Source organism: Opisthocomus hoazin, unplaced genomic scaffold (assembly GCF_030867145.1).
Source record: "Opisthocomus hoazin isolate bOpiHoa1 unplaced genomic scaffold, bOpiHoa1.hap1 HAP1_SCAFFOLD_248, whole genome shotgun sequence".
Taxonomy (NCBI): domain Eukaryota; kingdom Metazoa; phylum Chordata; class Aves; order Opisthocomiformes; family Opisthocomidae; genus Opisthocomus; species Opisthocomus hoazin.
Window position 1 is genome coordinate 30623 of NW_027449072.1, and position 18854 is coordinate 49476.

The 18854-nt window shown below is 62.0% G+C and overlaps 1 protein-coding gene across 1 annotated transcript; it reads left to right on the forward strand.

The window, feature by feature from the left end:
* Positions 1-453: 453 nt before the first annotated feature.
* RNF121 (ring finger protein 121) lies at positions 454-18746 on the forward strand. Its single transcript, XM_075412611.1, has 7 exons — positions 454-519; positions 7132-7169; positions 8670-8811; positions 9877-10031; positions 11657-11764; positions 13598-13718; positions 18102-18746. Exons 1-7 carry the CDS (start codon positions 463-465, stop codon positions 18744-18746), a joined length of 1266 nt encoding a protein of 421 aa, XP_075268726.1. The 5' UTR covers positions 454-462.
* Positions 18747-18854: the final 108 nt, after the last annotated feature.

Below are 18854 nucleotides of genomic sequence, written 5' to 3' on the forward strand. Positions count from 1 at the left end.
ACCTCCGGCCCCGCCGCGGTGCCTGACGGGACACGTAGTCCCCCGGCAGCCCCGCGTCACCGCCCCCGCGCGGAGGGACCGTCTGCCATGTGCGCTCCCTCCGAAACAGCGTGAGGGGGCAGGGGGAAAGGGCGGGGGGAGGGGGGAGGCGGCGGCCCGGGTACTTTATGACCGGCAACCCCGCGGGGGCGAGGCGGCCACGGTAACCGGGCCCGCCGGCACGAATTGTGCGTCCCGCTGGGGGATTGGAAATGGCAGATGATCCCTGGCCGTGACAGCTCGCCCCCCACTTCCTCCTGCCTGAAGCGGCGCCTCTGGCCGCTGTCCCACCCCTCCTCTCTTCTGATTGGCCGTCGGGGCAGAGCCGCGCCCAGCGGTTGGCCGGAGCTGCCGTGGCGCGGCCGCTGATTGGCGGACGGTGGCGGAAGGAGTTGGCCGGCGGGGACGGGGGGGGGGGGCAAGATGGCGGCGGTGCTGGAAGTGGAGGTTGGAGGCCCCGTCGAGCGGGATGTGGAGGAGGTAGCGGGGGGCCCGGGGGGGGGGGGGGACGAGCGGGGGCTGTAGGGCGGGGGGCTCTGGCGCAGGGGGGGGCGGCGGCAGGCTCAGGGCCTGGGGGCCGCTGGGCCGGGGTAGGGGCGTGCAGCGAGGGGCCTGGGGCTGCGGGGGGGGGCCTAACGCTGAGAGGGGGCCCTGGGGCTTCTAGGGGGTCCCTGAGGCTGAGAGTCGGCCCTGGGGCTGCTGGGGGGGGTCTCTGAGGTTTCTGGGGGGGTCCGTGAGGCTGGCAGGGGACCCTGGGGCTGCTGAGGGGGGTCTCTGGGGCTGCTGGGGGGGTCACTGGGTTTTCTGGGGGGTCCCTGAGGCTGGCAGGGGACCCTGGGGTTTCTGGGGGGGTCCCTGAGGCTGAGAGTCGGCTCTGGGGCTGCTGGGGACGGGGTCTCTGAGGCTGGGAGAGGGCTCTGGGGCTGCTGGGGGGGGGGTCCTGGGGTTTCTGGGGGGGTCCCTGAGGCTGGCAGGGGACCCTGGGGCTGCTGGGGGGGGGTGTCTCTGAGGCTGGGAGGGGGCCCCGGGGCATGGGGAGCTGGCAGGGCTATGGGGCAGACGGCTGTGGGGAGTGTTAGGGGTGGGGGGCCGAGCCCCCCAAAGGACTGCACACCCCCAGAGCGGGCGAAGCTCCCGTTCCGGCAGGGTCCCCGAGGCTGCTGCGGCTGAAGGGGGGCCCTGGACCCCCTGGTTGGGCCCCTCGGCCCAACCCGTGGTCCCGTGCTGGAGGTCAGGTGTTCCCGGAGAGGAAAAGTGACAAAGCTGAGAAAAAAGAAAAGCAGCTGCTTGGAAAGGTGGAGCTGGGAGCAGGGGCTCGGCTTCTGGCCGAGCTCAGAGGGTTGGCATCAGCGGCGCTGAGTCCGGTTGGAGGCCGGGAACTGGTGGTGTCCCCAGGGGTCAGTACTGGGCCCAGTCTTGTTTAACTTCTTCATCAACGACCTGGATGAAGAGTTAGAGTGTACCCTCAGCCAGTTTGCTGATGACACCAAACTGGGAGGAGTGGTGGACACACCGGCAGGCTGTGCTGCCATCCAGCGTGACCTGGACAGGCTGGAGAGTTGGGCAGAGAGGAACCTGATGAGGTTCAACAAGGGCAAGGGCAGGGTCCTGCCCCTGGGGAGGAACAACCCCAGGCACCACGACAGGATGGGGCTGAGCTGCTGGAGAGCAGCTCTGCGGAGAGGGACTGGGAGTGCTGGGGGACGACAGGGTGACCATGAGCCAGCAGCGTGCCCTGGGTGCCAAGAAGGCCAATGGGATCCTGGGGTGCATGAGGAGGAGTGTGGGCAGCAGGGCGAGGGAGGTTCTCCTTCCCCTCTGCTCTGCCCTGGGGAGGCCCCATCTGCAGTGCTGGGTCCAGTGCTGGGCTCCCCAGTTCAAGAGAGATGAGGAGCTACTGGAGAGAGTCCAGTGGAGGGCTACGAGGATGAGGAGGGGACTGGAGCATCTCTGCTGCGAGGAGAGGCTGAGGGAGCTGGGCTTGTTCAGCCTGGAGAAGAGAAGGCTGAGAGGGGACCTTCGAAATGCCCATAAATATCTGCAGGGTGGGTGTCAGGAGGACGGGGCCAGACTCTTTCCAGTGGTGCCCAGCGACAGGACAAGGGGCAACGGGCACAAACTGGAGCAGAGGAAGCTCCAGCTGAACCCGAGGAAGAACTTCTTCCCTCTGAGGGTGACGGAGCCCTGGCCCAGGCTGCCCAGGGAGGCTGTGGAGTCTCCTTCTCTGGAGATATTCCAGCCCCGCCTGGACAAGGTCCTGTGCCCCCTGCTCTGGGTGACCCTGCTTGGGCAGGGGGTTGGGCTGGGTGACCCCAGGGGTCCCTTCCAACCCCACCATGCTGGGATTCTGGGATTCAGCAGAGAGCCTGCCTCTTCCAAACCCGCCTCGGGGGAACGGCCGGACCCTCAGCGCTCTGGAGATTTACCTGCCCCTGGTTTCCAGCTGTTCCTGCTGGCTGATGTGAAATGATCTCTGAGGCTGTGGGAGAGGTGAGATCGGGGCCCGGGCGTCCCAGCTCCTCGGCTCTTCCGCCTCTGCCCGGCGCCGTGCGTAGCAGATGCCGGACGCCGTTGGGTTTGGACGGCCGAAAAGCCACGGAGCCGCGCGACGCCAGCTGTAGGCTGGGCTGCAGCTTGGGACTGAAAGCAGCAGCTGCTCCTTCCCCATCCTCCAGACGTTCCTCTTGCCTCCTGCCCGGATTTAGAGCGTGAGGGGATTACGGCCGGCTGGCAGCGGTTGGTACGTGTGCTTGGAGATCCTCCTGTCGCCCTGCGAGGAGCGGGCGGTTGCGGGTCCCGCGTTACGGGTGGCCGCAGCCTTTGTGTTTGCCTAGAGGGAGGAAACCCTCCGGAGCGTCCCGGCGGTGGGGATCGCAGGTTCGTGGTGGCTTTGGGGCCCGAGCCCCTGCTGAGCACCGGGGAGTGGCACGAGGTTCTTCCAAAGGCCCCAACACCGCGTCCGAGGAGAGAATTAGGCTTTGGTTGCCGATACCCAGTTTCTCCCAGTTGTCACCAAGACGGGGTTGGGCAGAGAGGAACCTGATGAGGTTCAACAAGGGCAAGGGCAGGGTCCTGCCCCTGGGGAGGAACAACCCCAGGCACCAGGACAGGCTGGGGCTGAGCTGCTGGAGAGCAGCTCTGTGGAGAGGGACTGGGAGTGCTGGGGGACGACAGGGTGACCATGAGCCAGCAGCGTGCCCTGGGTGCCAAGAAGGCCGATGGGATCCTGGGGTGCATGAGGAGGAGTGTGGGCAGCAGGGCGAGGGAGGTTCTCCTCCCCCTCTGCTCTGCCCTGGGGAGGCCCCATCTGCAGTGCTGGGTCCAGTTCTGGGCTCCCCAGTTCAAGAGAGATGAGGAGCTACTGGGGAGAGTCCAGCGGAGGGCTACGAGGGTGAGGAGGGGACTGGAGCATCTCTGCTACGAGGAGAGGCTGAGGGAGCTGGGCTTGTTCAGCCTGGAGAAGAGAAGGCTGAGAGGGGACCTTAGAAATGCCCATAAATATCTGCAGGGTGGGGGTCAGGAGGACGGGGCCAGACTCTTTCCAGTGGTGCCCAGCGACAGGACAAGGGGCAATGGGCACAAACTGAAGCCGAGGAAGCTCCAGCTGAAGATGAGGAAGAACTTCTTCCCTCTGAGGGTGATGGAGCCCTGGCCCAGGCTGCCCAGGGAGGCTGTGGAGTCTCCTTCTCTGGAGATATTCCAGCCCCGCCTGGACAAGGTCCTGTGCAGCCTGCTCTGGGTGACCCTGCTTGGGCAGGGGGCTGGGCTGGGTGACCCCAGAGGTCCCTTCCAACCCTGACCATCCTGTGATTCTGTGGTTTTTGAGCGGTTTGTGAGTTACAGAGCAGACGTAGGGTGGAGGACATCGTTCTCAATCCATTTTTTTAAACAAATGTTGTTGTATGAGCAGTAGCTGGTCCACGCAGCGGGTCCCGCGCTGCTGTCGCCGGCCGGAGGAGGCTGCAGCGGGAGCGCCGGGCTGCAGCCGTCCTCGTGGTGCTCGCCGAACCCCTCACCCCTCTGGCCTGGTAGAGGGAGATCTGAGAGCAGAGTCGCGTTCGAAAGGGACCCAAAAACCGGGCGTTAGAATGAGACGGGCCCGAGGTAGGAACAGAGCGAACGCGGACGGGCGAGAGCGGGCGCTTCCCGACGCCGTCCCGCGCTTGGATCGCCGCCGCTCTTCGTTTTGAGGACCGAAACCGGGTGTCCCCGGGCAGAGAGCGTGCCCGTCGGGAAGGGGTCAGCTGGAAGGCCCGGCTTGGGGTGGCCGCTCTGCCAAAGTCCCGCCTGATGGCTGCTCCGAACGCCCCGTCCGTCCCCTCACGACCCCCCTTTGGGAAGTTCTTTCTGGAGCTTCGAGCACCGGGGAATCCGGCGAAGCTCGGTCCCAGCAGCCGAGGAAAAATTGCGTTCCGTGCGGCGGATTCTCCCGCTGCGAGGCCGTCGCTGCCGGTGTTGGGAGAGCAGCCAGCTGGGAATATCACAGAATGGTAGGGGTTGGGAGGGCCCTCTGTGGGTCACCCAGTCCAACCCCCTGCCCAAGCAGGGTCACCCAGAGCAGGCTGCACAGGACCTTGTCCAGGTGGGTCTTGAATATCTCCAGAGAAGGAGACTCCACAGCCCCTCTGGGCAGCCTGGGCCAGGGCTCCCTCACCCTCAGAGGGAAGAAGTTCTTCCTCATCTTCAGCTGGAGCTTCCTCTGCTCCAGTTTGTGCCCATTGCCCCTTGTCCTGTCGCTGGGCACCACTGGAAAGAGTCTGGCCCCGTCCTCCTGACACCCACCCTGAAGAGACTTAGAGGCCTTTCGAAGGTCCCCTCTCAGCCTTCTCTTCTCCAGGCTGAACAAGCCCAGCTCCCTCAGCCTCTCCTCGTAGGGGAGCCTTCTTCTCGGCGAGGGGTTGACGAGGCTTGAGCTCATTTGCTGGGAGACCTCGTAGATTTGGGGACGACGCTGAAGGCAAGAGGCTGAGGGGGGTTCCCTAAGCGTGGGACCGCCCGGCGTGGAGGGGAGTGACCCCAACCCATGCGTGGGGAGAGAAAGAATCGGTGTTTTTCGCTGCTGGACTGCGCTGGTGAAATTTCCTCGTCCGGCGGCGGATGGGGGGAGCAGGGGGAGCCCCCGGGGGACTTCCCGTGGCTCGTGGGGGGATCGGAGCACGCCGGAGCTGAGCCGGGCCAGCGAGCCCCCGGGGTTTGGCAGCTGCCGCTGGCAGAGGCTCGAGAAGCTACTGAAGGTGAAGGGCTCTGGAGCAGCGGCTCGCGCCGAGGGACCCTTTCTCCAGCGGCAAAACCGCAGCGGCGAGGAGGCAAAAAGCACCGAGAGGTTTGGCTCCCTGAGGCCTTCGGGAAGCGCCCGGAGCGATGGAAATCCCTGCTCGAGCTCGCCGGCTCGCGTGGGAAACGGCGTGTAGGTGGGGACGAGCCGACACCGGCTCCGAGGAGCGCGCTCGCGTCGCCCCAGTTCCACAGAATCCCAGAATCCCAGCGTGGTGGGGTTGGAAGGGACCCCTGGGGGTCACCCACCCAACCCCCTGCCCAAGCAGGGTCACCCAGAGCAGGCTGCAGAGGACCTTGTCCAGCCAGGGTTGGAATATCTCCAGAGAAGGAGACTCCACAGCCCCTCTGGGCAGCCTGGGCCAGGGCTCCGTCACCCTCAGAGGGAAGAAGTTCTTCCTCATGTTCAGCTGGAGCTTCCTCTGCTTCAGTTTGTGCCCGTTGCCCCTTGTCCTGTCGCTGGGCACCACTGGAAAGAGTCTGGCCCCGTCCTCCTGACCCCCACCCTGCAGATATTTAGAGGCCTTTCGAAGGTCCCCTCTCAGCCTTCTCTTCTCCAGGCTGAAGAAGAAGGGTCCTTCTTCCTGAAGGACCTGAAGAAGGTCCCCCCCCACCCCTCCCCAGTCCAAACACCTGGTGGGATTTGGAGGAAAGTGGAGGGGGAAATGGGGGATTCTGCGAGACCCGGCCTCTGGGTGAGGTTTGGGTGCTGCCTGCTTGCGAGCCGGGGTTACCCCAGAGTCGCCGTGCTGCTTCTGGTCCCGTCTGTCCCCTCGGGCTGTCAGAGGACGGTGTCCTTCGCACCCCGCCGCCAGCCTGGCAGCTTGGGTTACGCCGGCCGATCGTCTTTCGCCTCTGGTCACAGCGCTCGCTGCCGCAGGGCGAAAACATCGCTGCCCGTAACGCTTGGGAGAAGCTTCCAGCCGTGTCGGTGGAGCAAGTCCAAGATCTTTCTTTTTTCCCCCCAAATCTTTTAGAAAAAAAATCTTTGGGGCGATGGTTTGTTGCCGGTCTGCAGACAGAATCACAGAATCCCAGCGTGGTAGGGGTTGGAAGGGACCTCTGTGGGTCATCTACTCCAACCCTCCTGCTGAAGCAGGGTCACCTACAGTAGGTTGTAGAGGACCTTGTCCAGGCGGGTCTTGAATATCTCCAGAGAAGGAGACTCCACAGCCTCCCTGGGCAGCCTGGGCCAGGGCTCCGTCACCCTCAGAGGGAAGAAGTTCTTCCTCATCTTCAGCTGGAGCTTCCTCTGCTCCAGTTTGTGCCCGTTGCCTCTTGTGCTGTCGCTGGGCACCACTGGAAAGAGCTTGGCCCCGTCCTCCTGACCCCCACCCTGCAGATATTTGTAGGCATTTATAAGGTCCCCTCTCAGCCTTCTCTTCTCCAGGCTGAACAAGCCCAGCTCCCTCAGCCTCTCCTCGTAGGGGAGATGCTCCAGACGCCCTCCGCTGCCGCGCGGGCCGGTGGGGTTTGGGACCCCCGTTCCGGACGCGCGCTGCGGTCGCCCATCTGCGCCCGGAGATGCCAGGCTGGGCTGCGGACGCGGGGCTGGGACCGGTTCCTGCGGGGCACGGGGCAGAGCGTGGGCTGCCACGAAACACGGGGTCGTGCGGGGCCTCGCGCGTGCCGGAGGTGCCGTGGCGGTGTCACCCGTGGAGAACGGGCAGCGTGGACACGGCACAGGCTGCTCCGGGGCCTAAACCAGCGTCCGCGCTGTGGGGGGGGTGGAGGAGATCGGTTCTCGGTCCCAGGCTGGGACTGCAGCTCCCAAGCTCTGCTTTTGGCTGATGGCTGCGGTGTTTTCTTTCTCCCTAGGTGGATCTTTCGCACTTGTCCCCGGAGGAGAGATGGAGGTGAGTCCGTTGTGAGGGGAACCGGTCTTCCCTGCGCAGCGTTATTTGTGAGGGGGAAGCAGGAACTGAGCCAGCAGCGTGCCCGGGGTGCCCAGAAGGGTGATGGGACCCTGGGGTGCGTGAGGAGGAGTGTGGCCAGCAGGGCGAGGGAGGTTCTCCTGCCCCTCTGCTCTGCCCTGGGGAGGCCCCATCTGCAGTGCTGCGTCCAGTGCTGGGCTCCCCAGTTCAAGAAAGATGAGGAGCTACTGGAGAGAGTCCAGCGGAGGGCTGCGAGGATGAGGAGAGGACTGGAGCATCTCTGCTACGAGGAGAGGCTGAGGGAGCTGGGCTTGTTCAGCCTGGAGAAGAGAAGGCTGAGAGGGGACCTTAGAAATGCCTCTAAATATCTGCAGGGTGGGGGTCAGGAGGACGGGGCCAGACTCTTTCCAGTGGTGCCCAGTGACAGGACAAGGGGCAATGGGCACAAACTGAAGCAGAGGAAGCTCCAGCTGAAGATGAGGAAGAACTTCTTCCCTCTGAGGGTGATGGAGCCCTGGCCCAGGCTGCCCAGGGAGGCTGTGGAGTCTCCTTCTCTGGAGATATTCCAGACCCGGCTGGACACGGTGCTGTGCCCCCTGCTCTGGGTGACCCTGCTTGGGCAGGGGGTTGGGCTGGGGTATCCCCAGGGGTCCCTGCCAACCCCACCATGCTGGGATCCTGGGATTTGGTGAGCGGTCTCACAAGGCACTGCTGGTGTTTGGCTTTTGAACTCCTTGCTAGATACACCTCCCTTTCTTTTAGCCAAGCCAGCTTCAGTCAGACCCTTGTTGAAAAGCACAGTAAGACGGCTCTTCTCTTACGATGAATTTACAGGAGACGACCTAAGATCAGAGAATTTGCTGTATTTGTTGTGTTTGGTTTTGGTTTTTTTCCCCGCAGCTTGAGCTATCTTGTCAGCTCAGGACCGAGATGTGAGGATCTTACAGGTCCTAACCCTACCTTGGCTTTGGGTCCAACAGCCCACGCTGCAAAGAAACCCCAGAATATCACAGAATATCACAGAATGGTAGGGGTTGGAAGGGACCTCTGTGGGTCATCTAGTCCAACCCCCTGCCGAAGCAGGGTCACCTACAGCAGGCTGCACAGGGCCACGTCCACGTGGGGCTGGAATATCTCCAGAGAAGGAGACTCCACAACCTCCCTGAGAAACCCGTTCCAGTGCTCCATCATGGTCTTTGCTCACCAGCTTTGTGGGTTTTGCTGCCTACAGACCGTGCCCCCCGCCCCCGTCCAGCCCTCCCCTTGCTGGGCAGTGGCCCCGGTGGCTCTGAAACCGGGCGGAGCGTTTGGCACTGAGCGTCGGCGCACGCCGGCGGTGTCACGCAGCCGCTCTGCTGATGCTCCTTCGTGGTGACCCTGGTCTGGTCTTCACGGCTTCCCCGTGCCGGGGTGTTTGCCAGCCCCGCCGTGCTGTTAGCACGCGGTCCGGGCTCTCCAGCCGCCCTTTCGGTGTCGTTGCAGGGTGGAGCACGCGCGGATGCACGCCAAGCACCGTGGGCACGAGGCCATGCACGCCGAGATGGTCCTCATCCTCATCGCCACGCTGGTGGTGGCACAGCTCCTGTTGGTCCAGTGGAAGCAGAGGCACCCTCGCTCCTACAACGTAAGTCTCGTCTGCGAGGCTGGGTGCGAGCGCTGAGCGACGCTGGGCTTTAGCTGGTGAGAAGTATGGTCCTGTTCTTCTCCTCTTGTCTGGTGTTGAGATCCCCTCGTCTTCCCAACAGCGATTCAAGCTAGGGGTGGGGATGGACAGCACCGTGCCCTGGGTGCCCAGAAGGCCAGTGGGCTCCTGGGGTGCATGAGGAGGAGTGTGGGCAGCAGGGCGAGGGAGGTTCTCCTCCCCCTCTGCTCTGCCCTGGGGAGGCCCCATCTGCAGTGCTGTGTCCAGTGCTGGGCTCCCCAGTTCAAGAGAGATGAGGAGCTACTGGAGAGAGTCCAGCACAGGGCTACGAGGATGAGGAGGGGACTGGAGCATCTCTGCTACGAGGAGAGGCTGAGGGAGCTGGGCTTGTTCAGCCTGGAGAAGAGAAGGCTGCGAGGGGACCTTAGAAATGTTGATAAATCTCTTCAGGGTGGGTGTCAGGAGGACGGGGCCAGACTCTTTTCAGTGGTGCCCAGTGACAGGACAAGGGGCAATGGGCACAAACTGAAGCACAGGAAGTTCCGTCTGAACCTGAGGAAGAACTTCTTCCCTCTGAGGGTGACGGAGCCCTGGCCCAGGCTGCCCAGGGAGGCTGTGGAGTCTCCTTCTCTGGAGATATTCCAGCCCCGCCTGGACGCGGTGCTGTGCCCCCTGCTCTGGGTGACCCTGCTTGGGCAGGGGGTTGGGCTGGGTGACCCACAGAGGTCCCTTCCAACCCCACCATGCTGTGATTCTGTGTGACCATCTCCTCTGCCCTCCTCTGGAGACGTTTCCTCTGCATTCTCCCCTCCAGCTCTAGTCCTTTGCTACCGAAGATCGCGTGGCTGCTGCCTCCAACTCCCATCGGTCGGGCTCTGAGCCTGTTCTGTGGGTGCTGGGTGCCGCAGACCAGAGCTCCCAAGTTTCCCAGTGCTGCTCGGGGCCCTCTGACGCCGGCAGGAGAACGGCTGCCAGCGCTGGAGAGGGCGCTTCCGATGCGTGGCGAGCAGAGAACCGGCTCAAAACTCCTTTCTGCTGTCCCTGCAGATGGTCACCCTCTTCCAGATGTGGGTGGTACCCCTGTACTTCACAATCAAGCTGAACTGGTGGCGGTTCCTGGTGATCTGGGTGCTCTTCTCGGCGGTCACGGCTTTCGTCACCTTCAGGGCAACTCGAAAACCTCTGGTGCAGACGACACCCAGGTTAGTGGGTTGCCTTCCTGGGAGACCTCCTCGGCCCTGGTGGTAACCATTGCAGGGAGAGCTTTCCAGTTTTCGCTGGCCGTCGCCTTATAAACTCAGCACCCCAGGGGGTGTGCAACCCCCCCACCACGCCGCCCGCGTCGTCAGCCGGGGCGAAGCACTGATTGCTGGCAGCCAGCCCAGGGTGTGTGCTGCCCGAGCGGGTGTGGTGGAACGTGAGGAGGAACTTCTTCCCTCTGAGGGTGAGGGAGCCCTGGCCCAGGCTGCCCAGGGAGGCTGTGGAGTCTCCTTCTCTGGAGATATTCAAGACCCACCTGGACAAGGTCCTCTACAGCCTGCTCTGGGTGACCCTGCTTCGGCAGGGGGTTGGACTGGGTGACCCACAGAGGTCCCTTCCAACCCCTACCATTCTGTGATTCTCTCTGGTCACGTTCAGTGAGACAAGTGGCTGCTGAAACAGGGCAGTTTGATTTGTGCAACAGGTAGAGAGGTTTTTTTGAGTTGCTGGTGGTAGTGACTGTCTGCAAGAAAGCCCGTGCAAATATAAAATGTCTGAAAAAGTTATCAATAATACAGCCTGGCTATAAACATGAGGGTCCCCAGAAAAGCGCTCAGTTTGAGTCTCACCCGAGGTGTCCCAAGGAGGGAGAAGCCAAGGCTCAGCCCGTCGGCCGATCCCAGCTGTCGGACGCAGTCTGAGGTGGAGTTTCCCTTGACTTGCTCACGGTGTTCTCTTCTTCTCCTCCAAAAATCCACGGTGTTATCTTCTTGTCCCAAAATCCCCCATTTCCCTGGCTATTTTTATATCCTTTCTACCTTTAAGGTGGAGTTGGAGTGACTGCAGTCACACACACCTTTTATCAGGATTGGTGTAAAAATTGTCTGGCTTCACATTTAAAGGCAGAGTTTATGAAAAATGGTAGAGCGCAGACTCGGAGAGGGGTGGTCGCACCTCGGAGGCGGGGAGCCTTTGGGATGGAGGTGTGTTTTGGTATTAAAATGATATTAAAACGAGCAAAGTTCACGAGAGGGTAGCACTTTGGCAAGGTTTGGAAAACCTGTTGGCTCAGGGGGCCAGAGGAGCTGCTGATCAGTCCTAGAGAACCATTTCCTCCTGATTTATCCTCACGGAGCAGGGCCATGGAGTCTCCACTCTGCTCTCATCCTCCATGGGACATTGCAGGGAGTTGCTGTGTGAGTGGGTTTCCTCACCTGCCTGCTGCAGCCGGGTCCCATCCTCAGAGCTCCTTTGGCTTTCCCTCACTGGGTGAACACTGCTACGTTTTCATATAAACCTTAATTTTCAGATGTAAAACCTTAATTTTACTCATAATTCCACACCAGCCTGAAGCAGGCTTGCTTACAGCCTTTGGAGATCCCCAGGTTTCTGGTTTGGAGGCCGTGAGCTGCCCACGGCAGCGGCGGATCCGCAGCTGGAGTCAGAAATTTAAAGTTCTGTCACCGCCGTGTGTGGCGAGGAGCAGGGTCCGCAGGCAGCACCGCGCGGGTTTGAAAAGTAAAAAGTTGAAAAGTAAAAAGTTAAAAAAGTCAAATTCTTTAACTGCTCGGTGCAGCTTCACTGGGGAAGGGCGAAGCCGTTAAATTCTTGTTTTAATTCTTCACAGGCTGGTTTATAAATGGTTCCTACTAATATACAAGATCAGCTACGCCACTGGGATCGTGGGGTACATGGCTGTGATGTTCACACTCTTTGGTCTCAACTTATTATTCAGGTGAGTGACTTCCCTCGGGTCCCGCTCCCGGGGCGGGGGGGTGCCAGGCGGCGGCTGCGGCCCTGGAGAAGCCGTTGTCCAAGTGATCTGGTCCACGGGGCCGAGGAGATGCTTGGGCTGTCCGCTCCCTGCGGGGAGGATCGCGGGTGGGCTGCTGGTCAGGGTCGCCGGCGAGCCCCGCGTCCAGCTCGGCTGTGTCGGCAGCCCCTCCGGCTCGGCGTGGGTCCAGCCGGCCCAGGTGACCCCAACCCAAGCCATCTTGTTTAGAGAGCTTGGTTCCTTCTCAAGAATAGGAGCAGACGTGGCACCTGCCTGCAGAGAAGTGTTAACTGGGGGCTTACTGGGAGCTGATCTGGTGCACGAGGTAGTTGGAGATCCCTGCAGCTGCTTATGGTGAGGGTGATGGGTGCCAGGTATTGGACAACCGGAGTGGATGGTGTCCACCTCGACTTCAGCGAGGCTTTCGACATGGTCTGCCATGACATCCTCCTAGGGAAGCTCAGGAAGTGTGGGCTGGATGAGTGGTTGGTGAGGTGGATTGAGAACTGGCTGAATGGCAGAGCTCAGAGGGTTGGCATCAGCGGCGCTGAGTCTGGTTGGAGGCCGGGAACTGGTGGTGTCCCTCAGGGGTCAGTACTGGGCCCAGCCTTGTTCAACTTCTTCATCAACGACCTGGATGAAGAGTTAGAGTGTACCCTCAGCCAGTTTGCTGATGGCACCAAACTGGGAGGAGTGGTGGACACACCAGCAGGCTGTGCTGCCATTCAGCGTGACCTGGACAGGCTGGAAAGTTGGGCAGAGAGGAACCTGATGAGGTTCAACAAGGGCAAGGGCATGGGTCCTGCCCCTGGGGAGGAACAACCCCGTGCACCAGTACAGGCTGGGGCTGAGCTGCTGGAGAGCAGCTCTGTGGAGAGGGACTGGGAGTGCTGGGCGACGACAGGGTGACCATGAGCCAGCAGCGTGCCCTGTGGTGCCAAGAAGGCCGATGGGATCCTGGGGTGCATGAGGAGGAGAGTGTTGGGGCAGCCAGGGCGAGGGAGGTTCTCCTCCCCCTCTGCTCTGCCCTGGGGGCCCAATCTGCAGTTGCTGTGTCCAGTGCTGGGCTCCCAGTTCAAGAGAGTATGAGGAGACTACTGGAGAGAGTCCAGCGGAGGGCCTACGAGGATGAGGAGGGGACTGGAGCATCTCTCCTGCGAGGAGAGGCTGAGGGAGCTGGGCTTGTTCAGCCTGGAGAAGAGAAGGCTGCGCGTGGGGACCTTAGAAATGCCTCTAAATCTCTGCAGGGGGTGGGGGTCAGGGAGGACGGGGCCAGACTCTTTCCAGTGGTGCCCAGCGACAGGACAAGGGGCAACGGGCACAAACTGGAGCAGAGGAAGCTCCAGCTGAACCCGAGGAAGAACTTCTTCCCTCTGAGGGTGCCGGAGCCCTGGCCCAGGCTGCCCAGGGAGGTTGTGGAGTCTCCTTCTCTGGAGATATTCCAGCTCTGCCTGTGACAAGGTCCTGTGCCCCCTGCTCTGGGTGACTCCTGCTTGGGCAGGGGACTGGGCTGGGTGACCCCAGGGGTCCCTTCCAACCTCCGCCACGCTGGGATCCCTCTGCTGCCCCCACATCCCCATTCAGATGCTGCTCGCTGGGCAGCCAGCGTGAAGCGTCCCAGAAGCAGGGACCAGGGCTGGGTACCTGGAGGACCAGTGCGGTGTGACGCTTCCCGGTGACGCGTGTCCGGTGCCTGTGGGACCGCTCTCGCGACGCAGCTCGTGCTGTGGGTTGTGTCAGCGCCTCTGCAGCCCCCAGAAGTGCTCTTGATGTCGTTGGGCTCTTCCGTTGCAGAATCAAACCCGAAGACGCCATGGACTTTGGCATCTCCCTCCTCTTCTACGGTCTTTACTACGGGGTGCTGGAGCGGGACTTCGCCGAGATGTGTGCGGATTACATGGCCTCGACCATCGGGGTGAAGGTGTGGCCGTGCTGTCCCCCAGGCGACAGCCCTGCCCCGCTGACGGCGGCTCCTGTCCCGTCTCGGTCCCCAGCAAGCAGCTTTTGCCACCCCTAAATGGGAGTTTAGGAAGGATCGGGGCAGCCCCTTCCTGCGTGCCTGCAGTGGTGGCCTAAAATCTGTAGCCTGCTCACCTGGTACCTGAAAAAACCCCACACCGCCAAAAAATAGGTGCCCTAGGACGCCGGTGGAGTCGTTTGCTGATGACACCAAACTGGGAGAGAGTGGTTGGGCACACCAGCAGGCTGTGCTGCCATCCAGCGAGACCTGGACAGGCTGGAGAGTTGGGCAGAGAGGAACCTGATGAGGTTCAACAAGGGCAAAGGGCAGGGTCCTGCACCTGGGGAGGAACAACCCCAGGCAACCAGTACAGGCTGGGGCTGACCTGCTGGAGAGCAGCTCTGCGGAGAGGGACTGGGAGTGCTGGGGGACGACAGGGTGACCATGAGCCAGCAGCGTGCCCTGGGTGCCAAGAAGGCCAATGGGATCCTGGGGTGCATGAGGAGGAGTGTGGTGGGCAGCAGGGCGAGGGAGGTTCTCCTCCCCCTCTGCTCTGCCCTGGGGAAGGCCCCATCTGCAGTGCTGGGTCCAGTGCTGGGCTCCCCAGTTCAAGAGAGATGAGGAGCCTACTGGAGAGAGTCCTTCGCAGGGCTACGAGGATGAGGAGGGGACTGGAGCATCTCTGCTACGAGGAGAGGCCTGAGGAGCTGGGCTTGTTCAGCCTGGAGAAGAGAAGGCTGAGAGAGGGAGACCTTCGAAATGCCAGATAAATCTCTGCAGGGTGGGGGTCAGGAGATTGGGGCCAGACTCTTTCCAGTGGTGCCCAAGCGACAGGACAAGGAGGCAACGGGCACAAACTGAAGCCGAGGAAGCTCCAGCTGAAGATGAGGAAGAACTTCTTCCCTCTGAGGGTGACGGAGCCCTGGCCCAGGCTGCCCAGAGGGGCTGTGCAGTCTCCTTCTCTGGAGATATTCCAACCCTTGGTGACCCTGCTTGGGCAGGGGGTTGGGCTGGGTGACCCACAGAGGTCCCTGCCAACCCTAAACATTCTGTGATTCTGTGACGAGAAGCTGGAGAGCGGCCCCCTGGAAAGAGCTCTGGGGGTCTGGGTTGATGGCCAGTGGAACAGGAGTCCCCATGTGTCCTGGCAGCCAGAAGGCTGGCCGTGTGCTGGGGGGCATCAAGCCCAGCAATCACCAGCCGGGTCGGGAGAGGGGACTGTCCCACTCTGCACTGCAGTGGTGCAAGCCTCCCACCTCTCGGCTGCCCTGGGTGCAGTTTGGGTGCCCTCAACACACGAAGGGCATCCAACCATTGGAGCGTGTCCAGAGGAGGGCGACCGAGAATGGGGGAAGGGTCTCGAGGGCAGGACTTATGGAGTGGACTGAGGTCACAGAATCCCAGAATCCCAAGCATTGGTCAGGGTTTGGCAGGGACCTCTGTGGGTCACACAGCCACAACCCACCCTGCCCAAGCAAGGGTCACCCAGAGCAGGCTGCAGAGGACCTTGTCCAGGCGGGGCTGGAAATATCTCCAGAGAAGGAGACTCCACAGCCTCCCTGGGCAGCCTGGGCCAGGGCTCCGTCACTTGGCTTGTTCAGCTTGGAGAAGAGCAGGCTGAGAGGTGACCTCAATCGCCATCTACGGCTTCTTCATGATGGCAGTGGTGTGGGAGGTGCTGATCTCCTCACTCTGTTGACCCCTGTGATAGGACACTGAGGACGAGAGAGTGGAGCTGCCTTGAGGGGAAGTTCAGGTTGGACATGAGGAAAGGGTTCTTCACTGAGAGGGTCCGTGGTCCCTGGAACGGGGCTCCCCAGGGAAGAGCAGTGATGGCACCACACGCTGGTCAGAGCTCAGGGGGCATCTGGAGGAGGTTCTCAGTGAGACGGGTTCACAGAATCCCAGAATGGTCAGGGTTGGAAGGGACCTCTGGGGATCCCCCAGCCCAACCACCCCTGCCCAAGCAGGGTCACCTACAGTAGGCTGTAGAGGACCTTGTCCAGGCGGGTCTTGAGTATCTCCAGAGAAGGAGACTCCACAGCCCCTCTGGGCAGCCTGGGCCAGGGCTCCGTCACCCTCAGAGGGAAGAAGTTCTTCCTCATCTTCAGACAGGTTAGTGGTAGGTAGTCCTGTGAGGAGCAGGGAATTGATCTCGATGATCCTTACGGGTCCCTTCCAACTCGAGATGTTCTATGATGTTCTCACGGACATGTTCTCTGGAGCCCCCAACACAGGAAGGACATGGATGTGTTGGAGCGGGGCCAGAGGAGGCCACGGAGATGATCCGAGGGCTGGAGCACCTCTCCTCCGAGGGAACAGGCTGAGGGCGAGCTGGGGGCTGCTCAGCCTGGAGAAGAGAAGGCTCTGGGGTGACCTCAGAGCAGCATGCCTAAGCCTGAAGGGCTACAGACAGAAGGGTGGAGAGGGGCTTTTCCCAAGGGGGTGTGGTGATTAGGACATGGGGGAAGGGCTCTAAACCAAAAGAGGGCAGATTTAGATGAGATGTTAGGAAGAAATTCTTCACCATGAGGGTGGTGAAACCCTGGCCCAGGTTGCCCAGAGAAGCTGTGGCTGTTCCCAGCATTGGAAATGTTCAAGGCCAGGTTGGATGGAGCTCTGAGCACCCTGGTCTGGTGGAAGATGTCCCTGCTGATGGCAGGGGGGGTTGGACCCAGATGATCTTCAAGGTCCCTTCCAACTCCAAACCACTCTGTGTGATTCTCTCACTCTGTGTCCAAGCCTGGCCGTGGGACCTGGGACGCAGCGTGAGCGACCGGCCGAGTCGTGCTCAGCTGGCCGACCCTGAGAGATGCGGGCGCCAGGGCTGCGTGCGGGGAGACCCGGCTGCATCGGCCTAGCAGCCTCGGGGACGCGCGGTGGCCGGAGGGTGACGGAGCCCCTGTTGGCCTGCCAGCCCGAGGTTGTCATCTTGGGTCGGAGCTGTGACCTCCGGCTGGTCCTGCTCTCTGCCCTCACTGCCCGGCGTGGGTGCCCCGGCCCGGCAGGCAGCAGAAACCCACCCGGCCATGGGAGAGGGGGCTTGTGGGGCTGGGCTGTGATGGGCCACCACGTCGCCGAGCAGCTCCCCGTCCTCTTCTAGTTTATTTTTCCCTGCAGCTGGACCTGTAACGAGGTTTTGAAGCCCGAAAGGCCGAGGTTGGACTCCTCGGGTGCTGACCCCTCCTCTAAAGCTTCGCCGTGCCCCGCCGCGGCCGTGGGGGACGCGTGCCCTCTCTCGCTGTCACCGCTGTCAGAATCCCAGCATGGGGGGGGTTGGCAGGGACCCCTGGGATCCCCCAACCCAACCCTCCTGCCGAAGCAGGGTCACCTACAGTAGGTTGTAGAGGACCTTGTCCAGGTGGGGCTGGAATATCTCCAGAGAAGGAGACTCCACAGCCCCTCTGGGCAGCCTGGGCCAGGGCTCCTCGGCACCCTCAGAGGGAAGAAGTTCTTCCTCGTCTTCAGCTGGAGCTTCCTCTGCTCCAGTTTTGTGCCCATTGCCCCTTGTCCTGTCACTGGGCACCACTGGAAAGAGTCTGGCCCCGTCTCCTCCTGACACCCACCCTGCAGATATTTAAGCCAATGGGATCCTGGGGTGCATCAAGAAGAGTGTGGCCAGCAGGACGAGGGAGGTTCTCCTTCCCTTCTACACTTGCCCTGGTGAGGCCATCATCTGGAGTACTGTGTCCCAGTGCTGGGCTCCCCAGTTCAAGAGAGATGAGGAGCTACTGGAGAGAGTCCAGCGCAGGGCTGCGAGGATGAGGGAGGGGACTGGAGCATCTCCCCTACGAGGAGAGGCTGAGGGAGCTGGGCTTGTTCAGCCTGGAGAAGAGAAGGCTGAGAGGTGGACCTTAGAAATGCCTCTAAATCTCTGCAGGGTGGGGGTCAGGAGGACGGGGCCAGACTCTTTCCAGTGGTGCCCAGCGACAGGACAAGGGGCAATGGGCACAAACTGAAGCAGAGGAAGTTCCAGCTGAACCCGAGGAAGAACTTCTTCCCTCTGAGGGTGACGGAGCCCTGGCCCAGGCTGCCCAGGGAGGCTGTGGAGTCTCCTTCTCTGGAGATATTCAAGACCCCACCTGGACAAGATCCTGTGCAGCCTGCTCTGGGTGACCCTGCTTGGGCAGGAGGGTTGGACTGGGTGACCACAGAGGTCCCTTCCAACCCCTACTATTCTGTGATTCTGTGATTCTGTGAAGGTCCCCCTCTCAGTCCTTCTCTTCTCCAGGCTGAACAAGCCCAGCTCCCTCAGCCTCATCCTCGCAGGAGAGATGCTCCAGCCCCCTCCTCATCCTCATAGCCCTAAGCTTCTCCCTCTGCTCTGCCCTCGCTCAGTTCTACAGCGCCTCGGGGATGCCCACCAAGCACCTCTCTCCGACAGCCGTCTGCGCCGTCTGCGGCCAGCAGATCTTCGTCGACGTCAACGAGGAAGGAATTCATCATCGAGACACACCTACCCGCCTCTCCTGCAACCAACGTGTATCCTTCTCCTCGCCTCGGCGAGCTTCCCGCTGCCACGGTGGGCAAACGGCCCCAGCCGGAGGGTGGGGGGGCCTCATTCTGCTGATTCAGCACCTTGCCGGCGTCGGAGCTGACTCAGCACGGGAGAAGAGGCGAAGCCGCGCGTCTCCCCAAAATCCCTTCCTCGCCGCCTCCTCGCGCGGTTTGCTTCTCTCTCTCCCTCCTTCCCCCCCCGGGGGGCTGCCACGGAGCCGCGCTTCCCTCGCCTGGCCGCCTTCGCCGAATCGCGTGCCGGCTCCGGCGGTGGGAGCTCACAGTCCCCGGTCCCACCGCGGTGGGGTCCCCTCGGGTGAAGAACGCTCCCAAGGGAAGAGTTGGGGGGGGCCAAATCGCTTCCCTCGGAGAACGGGGCCTCCGCCCCGCGGCCCGGCAGCTTCCTCCTGCGCCCGCGGTGCCTTTCCGGCTGCGCCCGGCGTTTTCCGGCACCCGGGCCACGCTCCGGCTCTCGCCATCAGCTGACCGAGACCCCGGCCCCAGTTTGAAACTGGAAGCACTGGGCTGGTTGCCCAGTAGACGGGGATTTTTTTTTGATTTCCCCGGCGGTGACTCAGCGGCGGAGGTGGGGGA